Source organism: Columba livia, chromosome 1 (genome assembly GCF_036013475.1).
Source record: "Columba livia isolate bColLiv1 breed racing homer chromosome 1, bColLiv1.pat.W.v2, whole genome shotgun sequence".
Classification (NCBI taxonomy): Eukaryota; Metazoa; Chordata; class Aves; order Columbiformes; family Columbidae; genus Columba; species Columba livia.
The window spans coordinates 1,756,835-1,771,305 of record NC_088602.1 but is presented as its reverse complement, the minus strand read 5'-3'; the positions used below and the strand labels follow the sequence as shown (position 1 = coordinate 1,771,305).

At 48.0% G+C, this 14,471-nt stretch overlaps 1 protein-coding gene across 1 annotated transcript in view; it reads left to right on the top strand.

Moving 5' to 3' along the window:
* The window catches only part of LOC102098090 (disintegrin and metalloproteinase domain-containing protein 20), a 32,007-nt gene extending 18,672 nt beyond the window's left edge, over positions 1–13,335 (top strand). The window contains exons 17-22 of the mRNA XM_065049647.1: positions 2,082–2,265; positions 3,163–3,240; positions 6,844–6,955; positions 8,615–8,726; positions 9,759–9,819; positions 12,740–13,335. Of these exons, the coding sequence (XP_064905719.1) occupies positions 2,082–2,265; positions 3,163–3,240; positions 6,844–6,955; positions 8,615–8,726; positions 9,759–9,819; positions 12,740–12,769 (577 nt within the window). The 3' untranslated portion in view covers positions 12,770–13,335. The remainder of the gene's footprint in view (positions 1–2,081; positions 2,266–3,162; positions 3,241–6,843; positions 6,956–8,614; positions 8,727–9,758; positions 9,820–12,739) is intronic.
* The last annotated feature ends 1,136 nt before the right edge of the window (positions 13,336–14,471 follow it).

Sequence of the window (14,471 nt, the reverse complement as noted above, 5' to 3'; positions counted from 1 at the left end):
GATGGTGTCTCCACCACTGCCCTGGGCAGCCCATTTCATGGTTTTATCCCTCCTGTTGGATGAATAAACCTTTCCTCATAGGCTGTTCCCTTCAGGGCACAGACTGACTTCTTGAGGAGACGAGATGTTCCTCCTTAGATGTTCTAACTCTGAGCTCTGTTTCCAGAGCACCACCAGAAGATGCACCCAAGAACATTATTATTTAAAAAGGACAGAGGAAATCTGCTTGCACCTCTCTTCCTTAGGATGCAATGGCCTTGCCTGCGAGCATCTTGAAAGACATCCCTAGACAGGACATTGTTGTGGAGTGCTGTCTCTCAATCTCTGAACTCATCACTCTCCAAGCCCTCCTCTCTTGTCCTGTCCCGAGAGCAGGATCTGCTGAGAATGACCCACATTTGGGTGTAGATATGGCCAGTTCAAAAGGAAGTATATTGTTCACCAGGACCTTGGAGATTTGCTGTCCCTACACATATTATTCAGTCAAAAATATGCTGTTGCTAGTACCTAACCTTTCTTAGAATCATTTTGGTTGGAAGAGACCCTCAAGGTCATCAGGTCCACCCGTTCCCCCAGCCCTGGCACTGCCTCATGTCCTGAGAACCTCCTGTCCGTCTGTCCAGCCCTCCAGGGATGGTGACTCCAGCACTGCCCTGGGCAGCCTGTTCCAATGCCCCACAGCCCTTTGGGGAAGAAATTGTTCCCCACATCCAACCTCAACCTCCCCTGGTGCAACTTGAGGCTTGTACTTTGGCAGTTCACCATGTAGGACGACATTGGTGTCATTAGGGGAGACACTAGGGTGCAAATTCAGAATTTGAGCTTCTTTCCTATTTTCCTACAGAGCATTACACAGGCAGCACTTGAGCTTTGCTGTCGTCACCTCTGGGCACAGAGATGAGTTTTTGAATAACTACATCCAATTCTTCCTGGCATAAACAGCAGCATTTCTCATGCAGTATATAAAATGGGAAAAATGCATGATAAGTGAGGGTCAGAAAGTCAAATGGAAGTGTCTCGGTAGCTTCTGCAGAGATACTTCAAAGGGTTGTGCTTACGTGCCCAAGGCAATGACACCAACTGACATAAGAGTCTGTTCCAATAACAGTTAAATGGCTTAACCTCAAAAAAGGGTGGCTGGATGCAAACTACCTAAAAGGATTGATCCTGAACAGCTGGAACCTCTGACCATGCCCAGGCTTGCTCCAAGAATGTGGGCTGCAATGGGCCGATTTTGCACGAGGGTGTGTAAAACCATGGATCACATCTTCAGATCATAGAATCATGGAGTAGTTTGGGTTGAAGGGACCTTCCAGCTCCCCCAGTGCCCCCCCTGCCATAGCAGGGACATCTTCAGCAGCTCAGGTTGCTCAGAGCCCCGTCCAGCCTGGCCTGGGATGTCTCCAGGGATGGTTCATCCACCACCTCTCTGGACAACCTGGGCCAGGCTCTCACCACCCTCAGGGCCAACAATTTCTTCCTCATGTCCAGCCTCAATCTCCCTCCTGTAGTTTAAAACCATCACCCCTTGTCCTATCACAACAGGCCCTGCTCAAAAGTCTGTCCCATCTTTCTTATGGGCCCCTTTTCATTCTGGAAATGCCACGCTAAGGTCTCCCTGGAGCTTCTCTTCTCCAGCTGAACACCCCAACTCTCTCAGCCTGTCCTCCCAGCAGAGCTATTCCAGCCTCGCATCATTCCTGTGGCTCCTCTGGCCCCTCTCCAGCAGCTCCATGTGTGTCCTGTGCTAAGGACCCAGAGCTGGACCAGCACTGCAGGGGCGTCTCACCAGAGCGGAGCAGAGGGGCAGAATCCCCTCCCTCCACCTGCTGCTCACGCTGCTGGGGATGCAGCCCAGGACACGGGTGGGTTTCTGGGCTGCAAGTGCACGTTGCCGGCTCATGGCCAATCTTTCACCCCCCAGCACCCCCAAGTCCTTCTCCTGGGGGCTGCTCTCCATCCCTCCATCCCCAGCCTGGATTGATACTGGGGGTTACCCTGATCCAGGTGCAGGACCTTGCACTTGGCCTTGTCATTGTCAGATGTCTCTACAGGGCTCTCAGACTCTTTGTCCGTCCCAGGAATGTCCTGTGTGGAAGAGTGCAGTGCACCAATGTCAAACGCGTGCCCATCAGGCACGAAGGCGAGACCGTGGTTCAAACCATCATGAACGATGAGATCTGCTGGGGACTCGAATTCCACCTGGCTACAGACACTCCTGACGTGGGATCCGTGAAAGATGGCACCTCCTGCGGTAGAAACAAGGTACCCTTAGAAAACTAGAGGATATACAAACAGTACAGGATGGAGATGAAATGAAGGATTTTGTTCCTAAAGGAGATGATCTTGATCTTGGATCTAAGCCCCGTAGAGCCTTCTGATAAAGCCTCCTTTAGTGGCTGATAAATAGTAACATCTTGTATTGGTTTTGTGGGTCTTTTCAGTCAGAGAGGCTAACACAATAGCTTCTCTTTACTTTTCCATTAGGAAAAAGAAATTTTGCTCTTATTTTGAAGCTCCTAACCAACGCCAACGTTGTTTCGTTGTGCATGCAAAAAGAATTTGAAGTGTTGTTCTAAGAACAGGGTTCAATTTTTCCCTTTGACCCACGCAAAAGACCGAATTCCTGTCAAGATGGTGATGCACTAAAGGAGGAGTTCCCTGCTATTACATGGCAAGGAAAATATTTCTAACAAAAACAGAGGTGCTGAGTTCCACCAAAAGGGAAGGAGCTGCTCAATGTTGGCTTCAGTAGAGTCCTCCTTTCAGGAGACACAGGTTTCACACCACCAAACGCAAACATTAATTCCAAAAATAACTAAATTGCAATTACTTCCGACTAATGCGGGTACAGCCTTCGATCGTTTTCACTGTTTAATTACCGAGACCCTGACACAGACGTGGTTTCTGTGTATTTTGTAGACCTCAATGGGTTTGTTCAGCCTCTCCTTTGGTTTGTCTTGAACCTGGAACCCAAGAGCTTCACTTTATGGCCCTTAAAGCTTGTTTGGAGAGAGGGAAAGAAAACTCTTGAATGAAACAAATGGCTAAAAATACTTGCCAGGCTGTTTCTCGCTACTTTTACCCCTATTCACCAGTCAGTGCCCTTTCCTGATATCATTCATTTTATCATTTCACTAATAAATCTGCCTCTTTCTGCAGATATGTGTGAACAGGACGTGTGTCAGCGCAGCTTTTCTCGACAGCGATTGCAGGGAGAGAAAATGCCATAACAGAGGGGTGAGTAGAAAACATTCCCGTATGCTTTGAATGGAATACACAAAATATAAATGTGTCTCTCAAAAGCAGCATTAGAAGTCCAGAATCATTCCTGGTTCAGCAGCACAGAGATTATTCTCATTTTCACTCCTGACTGTCCTCCCAGATTCTTCTCTGGCTGTTCACACCTCTTCGTAGCTGCATTTGGTGGTTACATTTACCGTTTTTCTTCTTTGTTCCTCAAATATCGTGAAAACCAACTTCCACATGGTAACGCTTCATCCATTGTGTCTGACAGCACTACTGAATAAGAGGGTCATTAGGGGCAGTCAACATGACTTCACCAAAGGGCAGTCGTGCTTGACCAACCTCATTGACTTTTATGAGGACATAACGAGGTGGATGGATGATGGCAGAGCGGTGGACGTGATTTCCCTTGACTTGAGTGAGGCATTGACACAGTGTCCCACAGCATCCTCACACTGAACTGAGGGAGTGGGTCTGGATGAGCGGGGAGTGAGGTGACTGTGAACTGGCTGAAGGGAAGAAGCCAGAGAGTCGTGGTCAATGGGCAGAGTCCAGTTGAGGCCTGGATCTAGTGCAGTGCCTCAGGGGCAGTGCTGGGGCCGCTGTTATTCAATATATTCATCAGTGACTTGGATGAGGGAATAGAGTGACTGTCAGCAAGTTTGCTGGTGACACCAAGCTGGGAGGAGTGGCTGACACGCCAGAGGCTGTGCTGCCATCAGAGACCTGGACAGGCTGGAGAGCTGGGCGGGGAGAAATGTAATGAACTAGAACAAGGGCAAGTGTAGAGTCTTGAATCTGGGCAGGAACAACCCCAGGTTCCAGTGTAAGTTGGGGAATGAGCTGTTGGAGAGCAGTGTAGGGGAAAGGGACCTGGGGGTCCTGGGGACAGCAGGGTGACCATGAGCCAGCACTGGGCCCTTGTGGCCAGGAAGCCAATGGTACCTGGGGTGGGTTAGAAGGGGGTGGTCAGTAGGTCAGAGAGGTTCTCCTGCCCCTCTGCTCTGCCCTGGGGAGACCACACCTGGAATATTGTGTCCAGCTGTGGCCCCTCAGTTCCAGCAGGACAGGGAACTGCTGGAGAGAGTCCAGCGCAGCCACCAAGATGCTGAAGGGAGTGGAGCATCTCCCGTGTGAGGAAAGGCTGAGGGAGCTGGGGCTCTGGAGCTGGACAAGAGGACACTGAGGGGTGACTCATTCATGTTTACAGATATCTAAAGGGTGAGTGTCAGGAGGATGGAGCCAGGCTCTTCTCAGTGACAACTAGTGACAGGAGAAGGGGTAATGGGTACAAACTGGAACACAGGAGGTTCCACTTAAATTTGAGGAGAAACTTCTTCATGGCGAGGGTGGCAGAGCCTGGCCCAGGCTGCCCAGGGAGGTTGTGGAGTCTCCTTCTGTGCAGACATTCCAACCCGCCTGGACACCTTCCTGTGTAACCTCATCTGGGTGTTCCTGCTCCATGGGGGGATTGCACTGCATGAGCTTTCCAGGGCCCTTCCAACCCCTGACATTCTGGGATTCTGGGATTCTGTGAGTTGGAGAGATCTAAAAATGCAAGCTCAGTTCTGTAACTTTGTTTTCCTTACAAATACCAGAAAAATGAAGGTAGGTTATGCATTGGCTGCACTTAGCCTTACATAAAACTACATTTCAAACATTCATACCAGCAGAATTATTGCATGTGTGGATATTTTTTATGACACCACATTCAAGGTGCCAGCTCCTCTTTCCAGACAAATATTGTTGTAGATAAGCCCATCTGTGTGGCTATTAATGTGGACACAAAAGGAGAATATTGGGAAGGTTTTCTACCACTTGTCCTTTATCTCACAGAATCCCAGAGTGTCAGGGGTTGAAGGGCCCTGGAAAGCTCATCCAGTGCAATCCCCCCATGGAGCAGGAACACCCAGATGAGGTTACACAGGAAGGTGTCCAGGCGGGTTGGAATGTCTGCACAGAAGGAGACTCCACAACCTCCCTGGGCAGCCTGGGCCAGGCTCTGCCACCCTCACCAGGAACAAGTTGCTTCTCAGATTTAAGTGGAACCTTTTGTGTTCCAGTTTGTACCCATTGTCCCTTGTCCTATCATTGGTTGTCACCGAGAAGAGCCTGGCTCTATCTGAAATAGTTCTGAGGACCAGTTAGAGAAGTTACTGGCAGTCTATAAACCTGTAACTGGGAGAGTCTGAGATCTGCTTTTCTTCTGCTCAGTCCCCACCAGAAGTTCTTGTGTTCTTCAAGAAGCTGGAATAATCATGTATATTGTTGTCTCCAGAGAGAAAGGTTATAACCCAAAAAAATGCACTTTTTTGCTGGGAAGCAGTTCTCCAAACTTAAACACACATGCCTGAAAATTAGTAATGATTGCTCCGTATGGTTTGGGCTGCACCAATGAGTGAAGAAAGCTTCTAATAACCTCAACCCCATCTCCACAGAAGAGAGAAAAATGTTACTCGAAATGGAGCCGCTATGTTTGGGTAGGAAACTGTCACGACCTACATGGGTGTGCAAATTTGAGATGTTGGGGAGCATAGCTATGGGTCCAAACTACCAAACAATAACGCAAACATGGATTAATAACATATAATAAGAAATCAGCCAATGAGCATCTAAAGAGGGTTAGAGAGGCTCAATTCTGCATCACCTCAGCATTTGCCACCAATGTGGGCTGACCGTGGACCCACACAGCAGCATGACCCGAAATCAGGGCAGTAGAATCACAGAATGTCCTGAGTTGGGAGGGAGCCACAAGGATCATCGAGTCCAGCTCCTGTCCCTGCACAGGACAAGCTCAAAGTTAATCCCAGGGGATCTCCTCCCTCTGCTCCTGGTCCATGGTAGGGACGCTCAGACCGCTCATCAGCCCTTGCTGCAGCCCGTGAGAGGTTCGGCTGTTACAGACCATGAGTGAGACCCGAGGAGCTCAGGAGCTGAGTAATCCAGCCTGGAGAGGACAAATAAATGTGCAATTAAGGGAGTCATGGACTTATCTCGTAGGAAAAACCATAATCTTTGAATCACGTGAAGGTGACAAATTAATTTTGGACATAATTGAGAAATAGGTTGCCATAACAGAATCATAGGACCACAGAATCATTTTGGTTGGGAAAGCCCCTCAAGATCATCGAGTCCAGCCGTTCTCCACCCCTGTCCCTGCCCCATGTCCTGAGAACCTCCTGTCCGTCTGTCCAGCCCTCCAGGGCTGGTGACTCCAGCACTGCCCTGGGCAGCCTGTTCCAATGCCCCACAGCCCTTTGGGGAAGAAATTGTTCCCACATCCAACCTCAGCCTCCCCTGGCGCAACTTGAGGCCGTTTCCTCTGCTCCTGGCGCTTGTTCCTGGGGAGCAGAGCCCGACCCCCCTGGCTCCAAGCTCCTTTCAGGCAGTTCAGAGATCAGAAGGTCTCCCCTCAGCTCCTGTTCTCCAGCTGAACCCCCAGGTCCCTCAGCCGCTCCATCACACTTGTGCTCCAGCCCCTCACCAGCTCCGTTCCCTTCTCTCCACTCGCTCCAGCACCTCAAGGCCTTTCTTGGCGTGAGGAAATAGTCACGATTTCTTTAATTTTCATGTAGTGAAAGGTGTGTTTTCTTTTAGGTGTGCAACAATAAGAACAATTGTCACTGTGATTTTGGATGGCGCCCTCCGTTCTGCAAGCTGGAAGGATTTGGAGGCAGCATTGACAGTGGGCCACCGCCTTCTTTGTACTGTAAGTGCCATGAGGTGGGACCTCTCTGCACATCACATCACCAGTCTTAGATTCAATTTTTGTTCAAGTTCAGAAGTTCTCCACGTACACTTTCAGATCACCTCAGACTTCATTCAGGGATCTCTTTATCCTTTGCCGTTTAGCCATCTCAGATTTTTTTCTTTTCTCTTCTCACACCTTTTTTATCATTCTGTAGAACCATAGAATGGTTTGGGTTGAAGGACCTTTCCAGCTCCCCCAGTGCCACCCCTGCCATGAGCAGGGACATCTTCACCAGCTCAGGTTGCTCAGAGCCCCGTCCAGCCTGGCCTGGGATGTCTCCAGGGATGGTTCATCTACCACCTCTCTGGCCAACCTGGGACAGGCTCTCACCACCCTCAGCATCACAAGTTCCTTCCACACGTCTAGAACAATTCCAGTTGTGCTTGCCCTGCCTGACTCCACCAGACTATTCCCAGGACACCCACAACAACTGCAGATCAATTCCATTAAGCGCAGGGGCCGAGCAGCCAGCGCACAGCTCATCAAGATGCTTTATGATGGGTGTCTTACGAGCTCATCAAAACCCTCTTAGGAGAATCTTCCACTCTTCTTAACAGAGATCTCCAATCCTGAGAGGACAGGACATAAATAAATATGATCCCGGCATGTACCTCTGAGAGATGTACTCCTGCCTTCCTGTACTTTAGACATTCTGTCTGGCTGATTAAGAAATACCAGGCGGTCACTCAGCTGTACTGCACAAAGCCATCAGCACCCAGCAGCTGACAACCTTCTTCATTCATTAGCTCTGTTACTGACAAAGAACCATCAGATCTTCCCGCTGTTCATTTGACCAAGTGACTCAGGCAGTAACGGGCCCACTGGCACTGCGGAAATATGATTCTTTTGAGCAGATTAACAGTTTATATGTCAAACATGGAGCTGCTGGAGAGGGGCCAGAGGAGCCCCAGAAATGATGCGAGGCTGGAACAGCTCTGCTGGGAGGACGGGCTGAGAGAGCTGGGGTGTTCAGCTGGAGAAGAGAAGCTCCGGGGAGACTTTAGTGTGGCCTTTCCGGAATTAAAAGGGGCTGAGAAGAAAGATGGGGACAGACTTTTGAGCAGGGCCTGTTGTGATAGGACAAGGGGTGATGGTTTGAAAGTAAAAGAGGGACATTGAGGCTGGACATGAGGAAGGAATTGTTGCTCTGAGGGTGGTGAGAGCCTGGCCCAGGTTGGCCAGAGAGGTGGTGGATGAACCATCCCTGGAGACATCCCAGGCCAGGCTGGACGGGGCTCTGAGCAACCTGAGCTGGTGAAGATGTCCCTGTCATGGCAGGGGGGGCACTGGGGGAGCTGGGAAGGTCCCTCTGACAAGCACCGGGACCAGAGGTAACGGCCTCAAGTTGCACCAGGGGAGGTTGAGGTTGGATGTGGGAACAATTTCTTCCCCAAAGGGCTGTGGGGCATTGGAACAGGCTGCCCAGGGCAGTGCTGGAGTCACCATCCCTGGAGGGCTGGACAGATGGACAGAAGGTTCTGAGGACATGGGGCAGGGACAGGGCTGGGTTAATGGTTGGACTCGATGATCTTGAGGGGCTTTTCCAACCAAAATGGTTCTCTGATTCTATGGTGTGCACAGAGCGTAACATTCTCTCTTTCTCTCTTCCATTCCAAGTGTTGAGAGCCGTAAAGAAATTTGGAAAAGTTGCCTTAATATTACTTTTGTTCTTCTTTATTTCGGCCTTTTTGATGTACAAGAGGAACGCCATTTCTCTGTGGTTTCATAGGTACGTAAAGCTCTGCTAATCTTCACACCACCTGGCAAAACTGAGGCACATTTCACATTTTCTAACCAATTACTTCCCCTGAAAGGCCTCACTATGAGTTCCAAGCACAACGTTGGCCACTTTTCTCATAAACCAAGTTGCTCTTGTTTCAATCTGCAGGCTAATGCCACCAAACATGCTCCAATCCGTTAACAGACCTTCCCCACAACTGCCTCTTATCCACAAATGGCAGCTACAGCTTAATCGTTTCTAATCCTTTCTGGCACTTCTTAAAAAGTTTTCCACAGAAATTCTGAAATTAACATTGTTGTCCGACTTTGGGATAATTTTTCATTAGATTTGTGTTTTTGAAACAGCTCTTACTTTTCTTCTTCTTTTGGCACGTTTCATTCCATGTTATTTTTACCATTTCCTTTGATTTTCGCTTCTTTTCATTCACTGAAGAACACGAACAAAAGTTGAAAAAAGGGAAAGATTTTTACATAGTGTGTGAAGGGTAAATTCTCCTTTATCCTCTTACCATTTCACACATTTTTCTCAGGTCAAACGGGTTTATAAGCTCAACTGAAAGAAAACGGGAACGTGACAGGAGACAAAATCCCAAAGCAGAAAATGAACTATGACCTTCCCCTCCATGATATCTGCACGTCCACACGCTTCCCATTTGCTGCGTTGACTTATCCTGCCAAAAAGTAGGAGAAAGAACAGGGAGATTTGTTCTGCTCTTTGCAGCAGGACTATCGAGCACCCAGCTGCCCCATGTACCACCAATTTAGTTGTTTCTACCCTATTTGACAGTCTCTAGAGCAGATAGAATTAGTGCTTTTCCCTTCCCACAGTGATTTGTTCTGTCTCAGGTAAGAGACGGGTTTTAACTTATTTCCAAATCTTATTTTCCCATCATTTTACATATGCATGTCAGAGAATACAATTTAAATATATATATATATCATAAGGTACTCATCCATGAACTAAAGCGTCTCATTCTGCATTAAATCTAAAGTTCCGTTCACTGAGCACTTTATGTTATAGGTGTCGACGTAAAAAACAGGAAAAACAACGCCATAAGAGCATTCGTCCTCCTCCAAATGAAGTAAGTGTGTTCTCCCATCTCCAGTTTAAAAACCACATTCTCAAAAGGGTTTGGAAAACTGTAACTTCTCGGTGTTTCCTAAACATCTTTTTCCTTTCTCAGTAGTTTTTGCTCCCCCAGTGTAAGTCGAAAGCTGCCAATGGGGATAAACCCAAAGAGCTTGTGCAGAATACCTGCGGAAAATTGGTTTGGTTTATGTCAAGAGACAGTTTAGGGTGAAAAACACTGGGTTCCCATAAATAGAAGTGAATTCAGGCTGACTGCTTCAAGAGCTGGCATCAGCACAACAACACAGCTGAACAAGTACAAACAAAACACTGGCCCTTGTCAGGAAATAAGAGTTTTGTCTACATTGGGACAAATATTTCTCCCAAAATGAGTAATATGAGGTGGCAGAAATTGTAGTGTCCAGGCAGGAGGGTCAAGTTCAAGCCTCTGCTCTATCCTCCAGGAATTTGGCTAAATCTAAACTACGTCAAAGCTGGTGCAGTTTTATCAGATCGACTTTTCCAAGAAAAAGCTCCCTGGGAAACAATACAAAATATAGTATGAAAGAAGAGCAGCAAATGTGTGTAGGGATCACCCAGGGAGGCCCAGAGAAGAGCTTTGGGCTCAGAAACTCATGGTCCTCAAGAAAAAACTGGAAGATGTGGGTTATTGGATAATAACCCCCAAACACATTCAAGGCAACCACAATGGAGACCTTGTTTTTTAGGTTTATTGTGGGAGAACAAAAAGTGATGAGATTAAACTGTCACACAAGAGATTTTGGGGAGGAAGAAGTGAAAAAAACGCTGTGTATTTCTGTATTTTTAATAGAGTGCTGAGGAGGTCCACCACATCTTGTAGAAGGCCCACCAGATCATGTAGAAGGCCCACTACATTTTGTAAAAGGTCCATCACATCTTGTAGAAGGCCCACCACATCTTGTAGAAGGTCCACCACATCTTGTAGAAGGTCCACCACATCTTGTAGAAGGTCTACCACATCTTGCAGAAGGCCCACCACATCTTGTAGAAGGTCCACCACATCTCATAGAAGGTCCACCACATCTCCTAGAAGGTCCATCACATCTCGTAGAAGGTCCATCACATCTCGTAGAAGGTCCACCACATCTCACAGAAGGTCCACCACATCTTGTAAAAGGTCCATCACATCTTGTAAAAGGTCCACCACATGTCATAGAAGGTCCACCACATCTCATAGAATGCCCACCACATCTCATAGGACAAGTGAACATAAAAACACACAGAAAATTACTCTTTTCTGTCAATAGTTTAGTTAAAGTATGGCTGTTGCTGTCACAAGATGCTGATGAAATCAAGCGCTGAACATAATGCAAAGATTAGAGAGATAACGAGATTAATCAAAATTTTAATAGAGCATTAGCATAACCCACAAAACAATTCAGGGGAGAAAAGAAGAGGCAGTTGAGGAAATGTATCCTGAGTCTGACATCTTTGTTGTTAAAACATCATGTGTGGGCCCTAAACGCCACAGCAGTCTATAAACAACAGATTTGATAAAATGCATGTAAATTAATCCTGCCAAGGCTATGCAACTTAAGAACTTCATTACAACTTTACAAATATTATAAATGAGAAAAGCATACGTTAATTAAGAGGCCTGTATCTAGTGCAGTGCCTCAGGGGGCAGTGCTGGGGCCGCTGTTATTCAATATATTCATCAGCAATTTGGACGAGGGAATAGAGTGACTGTCAGCAAGTTTGCTGGTGACACCAAGCTGGGAGGAGTGGCTGACACGCCAGAGGCTGTGCTGCCATCAGAGACCTGGACAGGCTGGAGAGTTGGGCAGGGAAACATTTAATGAAATAGAACAAGGGCAAGTGTAGAGTCTTGAATCTGGGCAGGAACAACCCCAGGTTCCAGTGTAAGTTGGGGAATGAGCTGTTGGAGAGCAGTGTAGGGGAAAGGGACCTGGGGGTCCTGGGGACAGCAGGGTGACCATGAGCCAGCACTGGGTCCTTGTGGCCAGGAAGCCAATGGTACCTGGGGTGGGTTAGAAGGGGGTGGTCAGTAGGTCAGAGAGGTTCTCCTGCCCCTCTGCTCTGCCCTGGGGAGACCACACCTGGAATATTGTGTCCAGTTGTGGCCCCTCAGTTCCAGCAGGACAGGGAACTGCTGGAGAGAGTCCAGCGCAGCCACCAAGATGCTGGAGGGAGTGGAGCATCTCCCGTGTGAGGAAAGGCTGAGGGAGCTGGGGCTCTGGAGCTGAACAAGAGGAGACTGAGGGGTGACTCATTCCTGGGGATCAATGTGGAAAGGGGGAGTGTCAGGAGGATGGAGCCAGGCTCTTCTCGGTGACAACCAGTGATAGGACAAGCGGCAATGGGTTCAAACTGGAACACAAGCGGGTCCACTTAAATCTGAGAAGCAACTTGTTGGGGGTGAGGGTGGCAGAGCCTGGCCCAGGCTGCCCAGGGGGTTGTGGAGTCTCCTTCTGTGCAGACATTCCAACCCGCCTGGACACCTTCCTGTGTAACCTCATCTGGGTGTTCCTGCTCCATGGGGGGATTGCACTGGATGAGCTTTCCAGGTCCCTTTCAACTCCTCACATTCTGGGATTCTGGGATTCTGTGTGTTTCTGATGTCCTGATGTTCTGCTGGTGGACAAAATTTGCAGCCAAACCGTTATATTTAAAGGTCCTGTTGGATTCGCCCTCCACAAACACATCTAATCCCCCTGACATTACTCATCCTCCTGCCTCCCCAGGATCCCGTGGCTGCAAATTTCACCAAAAAATATATATATTCACTCTCTGGAGGTGCATCCTTCCAAACAGTTCTACTGTTCCTCTGTATATTCCTTAAAATTGAGAACATTGGACTCTGCACACTAACCAGATGACCTCCATTTGAGTAGAATATGTTGTATTAACTTTAACATTATATTTTTCAGGGAAAAGTAGAAGGGGAAAGCTCCGTGTAAGGATTAAGCCTGAGAAGTGACTCTGGGCAGGAGAAAAGACCCCAGAGGGTTGAAAAGAGCCAACACTTTGAGATCGGCCGCACGTGTCGCTGGTTCGGCTTTAACCGCAGGAAGCCAAGCTTCCCAAATTTCTCACCTTCGTTTTGGGTTTGTTCAGCTTTAAAAAACAACGGTGCCTTCACTAAAATAAACGGGTTTTCTTCCTGTTTCTGTTTACAACAAATATTTGTTTTTCTAGGAGAAAGCTGGAGTACACATTCACCCACGGGTTTCCATCTCTGCTTCTTTTTGGGGACAGACTTTTGAGCAGGGCTGTTGCGATAGGACAAGAGGTGATGGTTTTAAGCTAAAGGAGAGAGATTTAGCATAGATATAAGAAATTGTTGGCCCTGAGGGTGGTGAGAGCCTGGCCCAGGTTGGCCAGAGAGGTGGTGGATGAACCATCCCTGGAGACATCCCAGGCCAGGCTGGACGGGGCTCTGAGCAACCTGAGCTGCTGAAGATGTCCCTGTCATGGCAGGGGGGGCACTGGGGGAGCTGGGAAGGTCCTTTCCAACCCAAACTATTCTATGAATCTATGATTCTACGATCTCCGCTCCCCAGGTATGTCACACCTGCTGTAGCAGCAGTCCAGACCATTGCTTTATGGACTTCGCAAACCCTGCAGGCTGTATATTGACACTCTGAACTTTTTAGGCGGAGTGTTGTGAGTCCAGAGAGGCAGACTGAAAACACACAAGCCTAAAGACACAGACCTTGCCCATGGCCAGGGCAAGCTCACCGCAACACGTTGGCGTGTACCTGGAAGGATGCACCAATGGCAAGGATGAGCAGATCAGAGCTCTTAGGATTCCTCAGGCTCTTTTAGATGAGAGGAAACAGCCTCAAGTTGCGCCAGGGGAGGTTGAGGTTGGATGTGGGGAACAATTTCTTCCCCAAAGGGCTGTGGGGCATTGGAACAGGCTGCCCAGGGCAGTGCTGGAGTCACCAGCCCTGGAGGGCTGGACAGACGGACATGAGGTTCTCAGGACATGGGGCAGTGTGGGAACAGTTGGATTTGATGATCTTGAGGGGCTTTTCCAACCAAAATGATTCTATGAAATAGCAACTGGAAATATAACATTTATCCTATTAACCACTGCATAACATTGAGACTCAAGACTGCTCAGAGGTCCAGTAGGCAATTACCATTTCATTTCACCTCCGTTAAAGACCTTATCAGTTCCCAAAGTAACAATTTCCACTCCAAGCCGCTCCACAACTTGTTTTCCCAACACACAACATCTCCAAGGCCACTCAAAACCTGATCCAGTGAGGGCAGAGAGAAGCAACGAAGGTGGTAGAACTCTCCTTCACTTTGCTAAGCGCTCTGCTGAAAAATAAAACCCAGCAAGTTTGTATTTTCTTAAGTAAATTGGCAAAGCCACACACTGAGGCACAACAAACCAGCTCAGCCTATTCCTCTTATTGTAATTCTGTGACAAATGTTCCCATTTCTCACTCTTTCCTCTTCGATATTTTGAGATTAAAGTATTTCTTTTCTGGAGAGATTTTGAAATAGCCTTAAAACGTTTATTTTGTTTCAATTTCAATGGTTGTTTCAGAGTTTGTCTCCATTCAGGCCTCGGTATTTCAAACCCACGCCGAGTTATCAGTAGTGAGGGAGGGTTTTGTCTTTTCCCCACTCACCCACTTTGCTCCC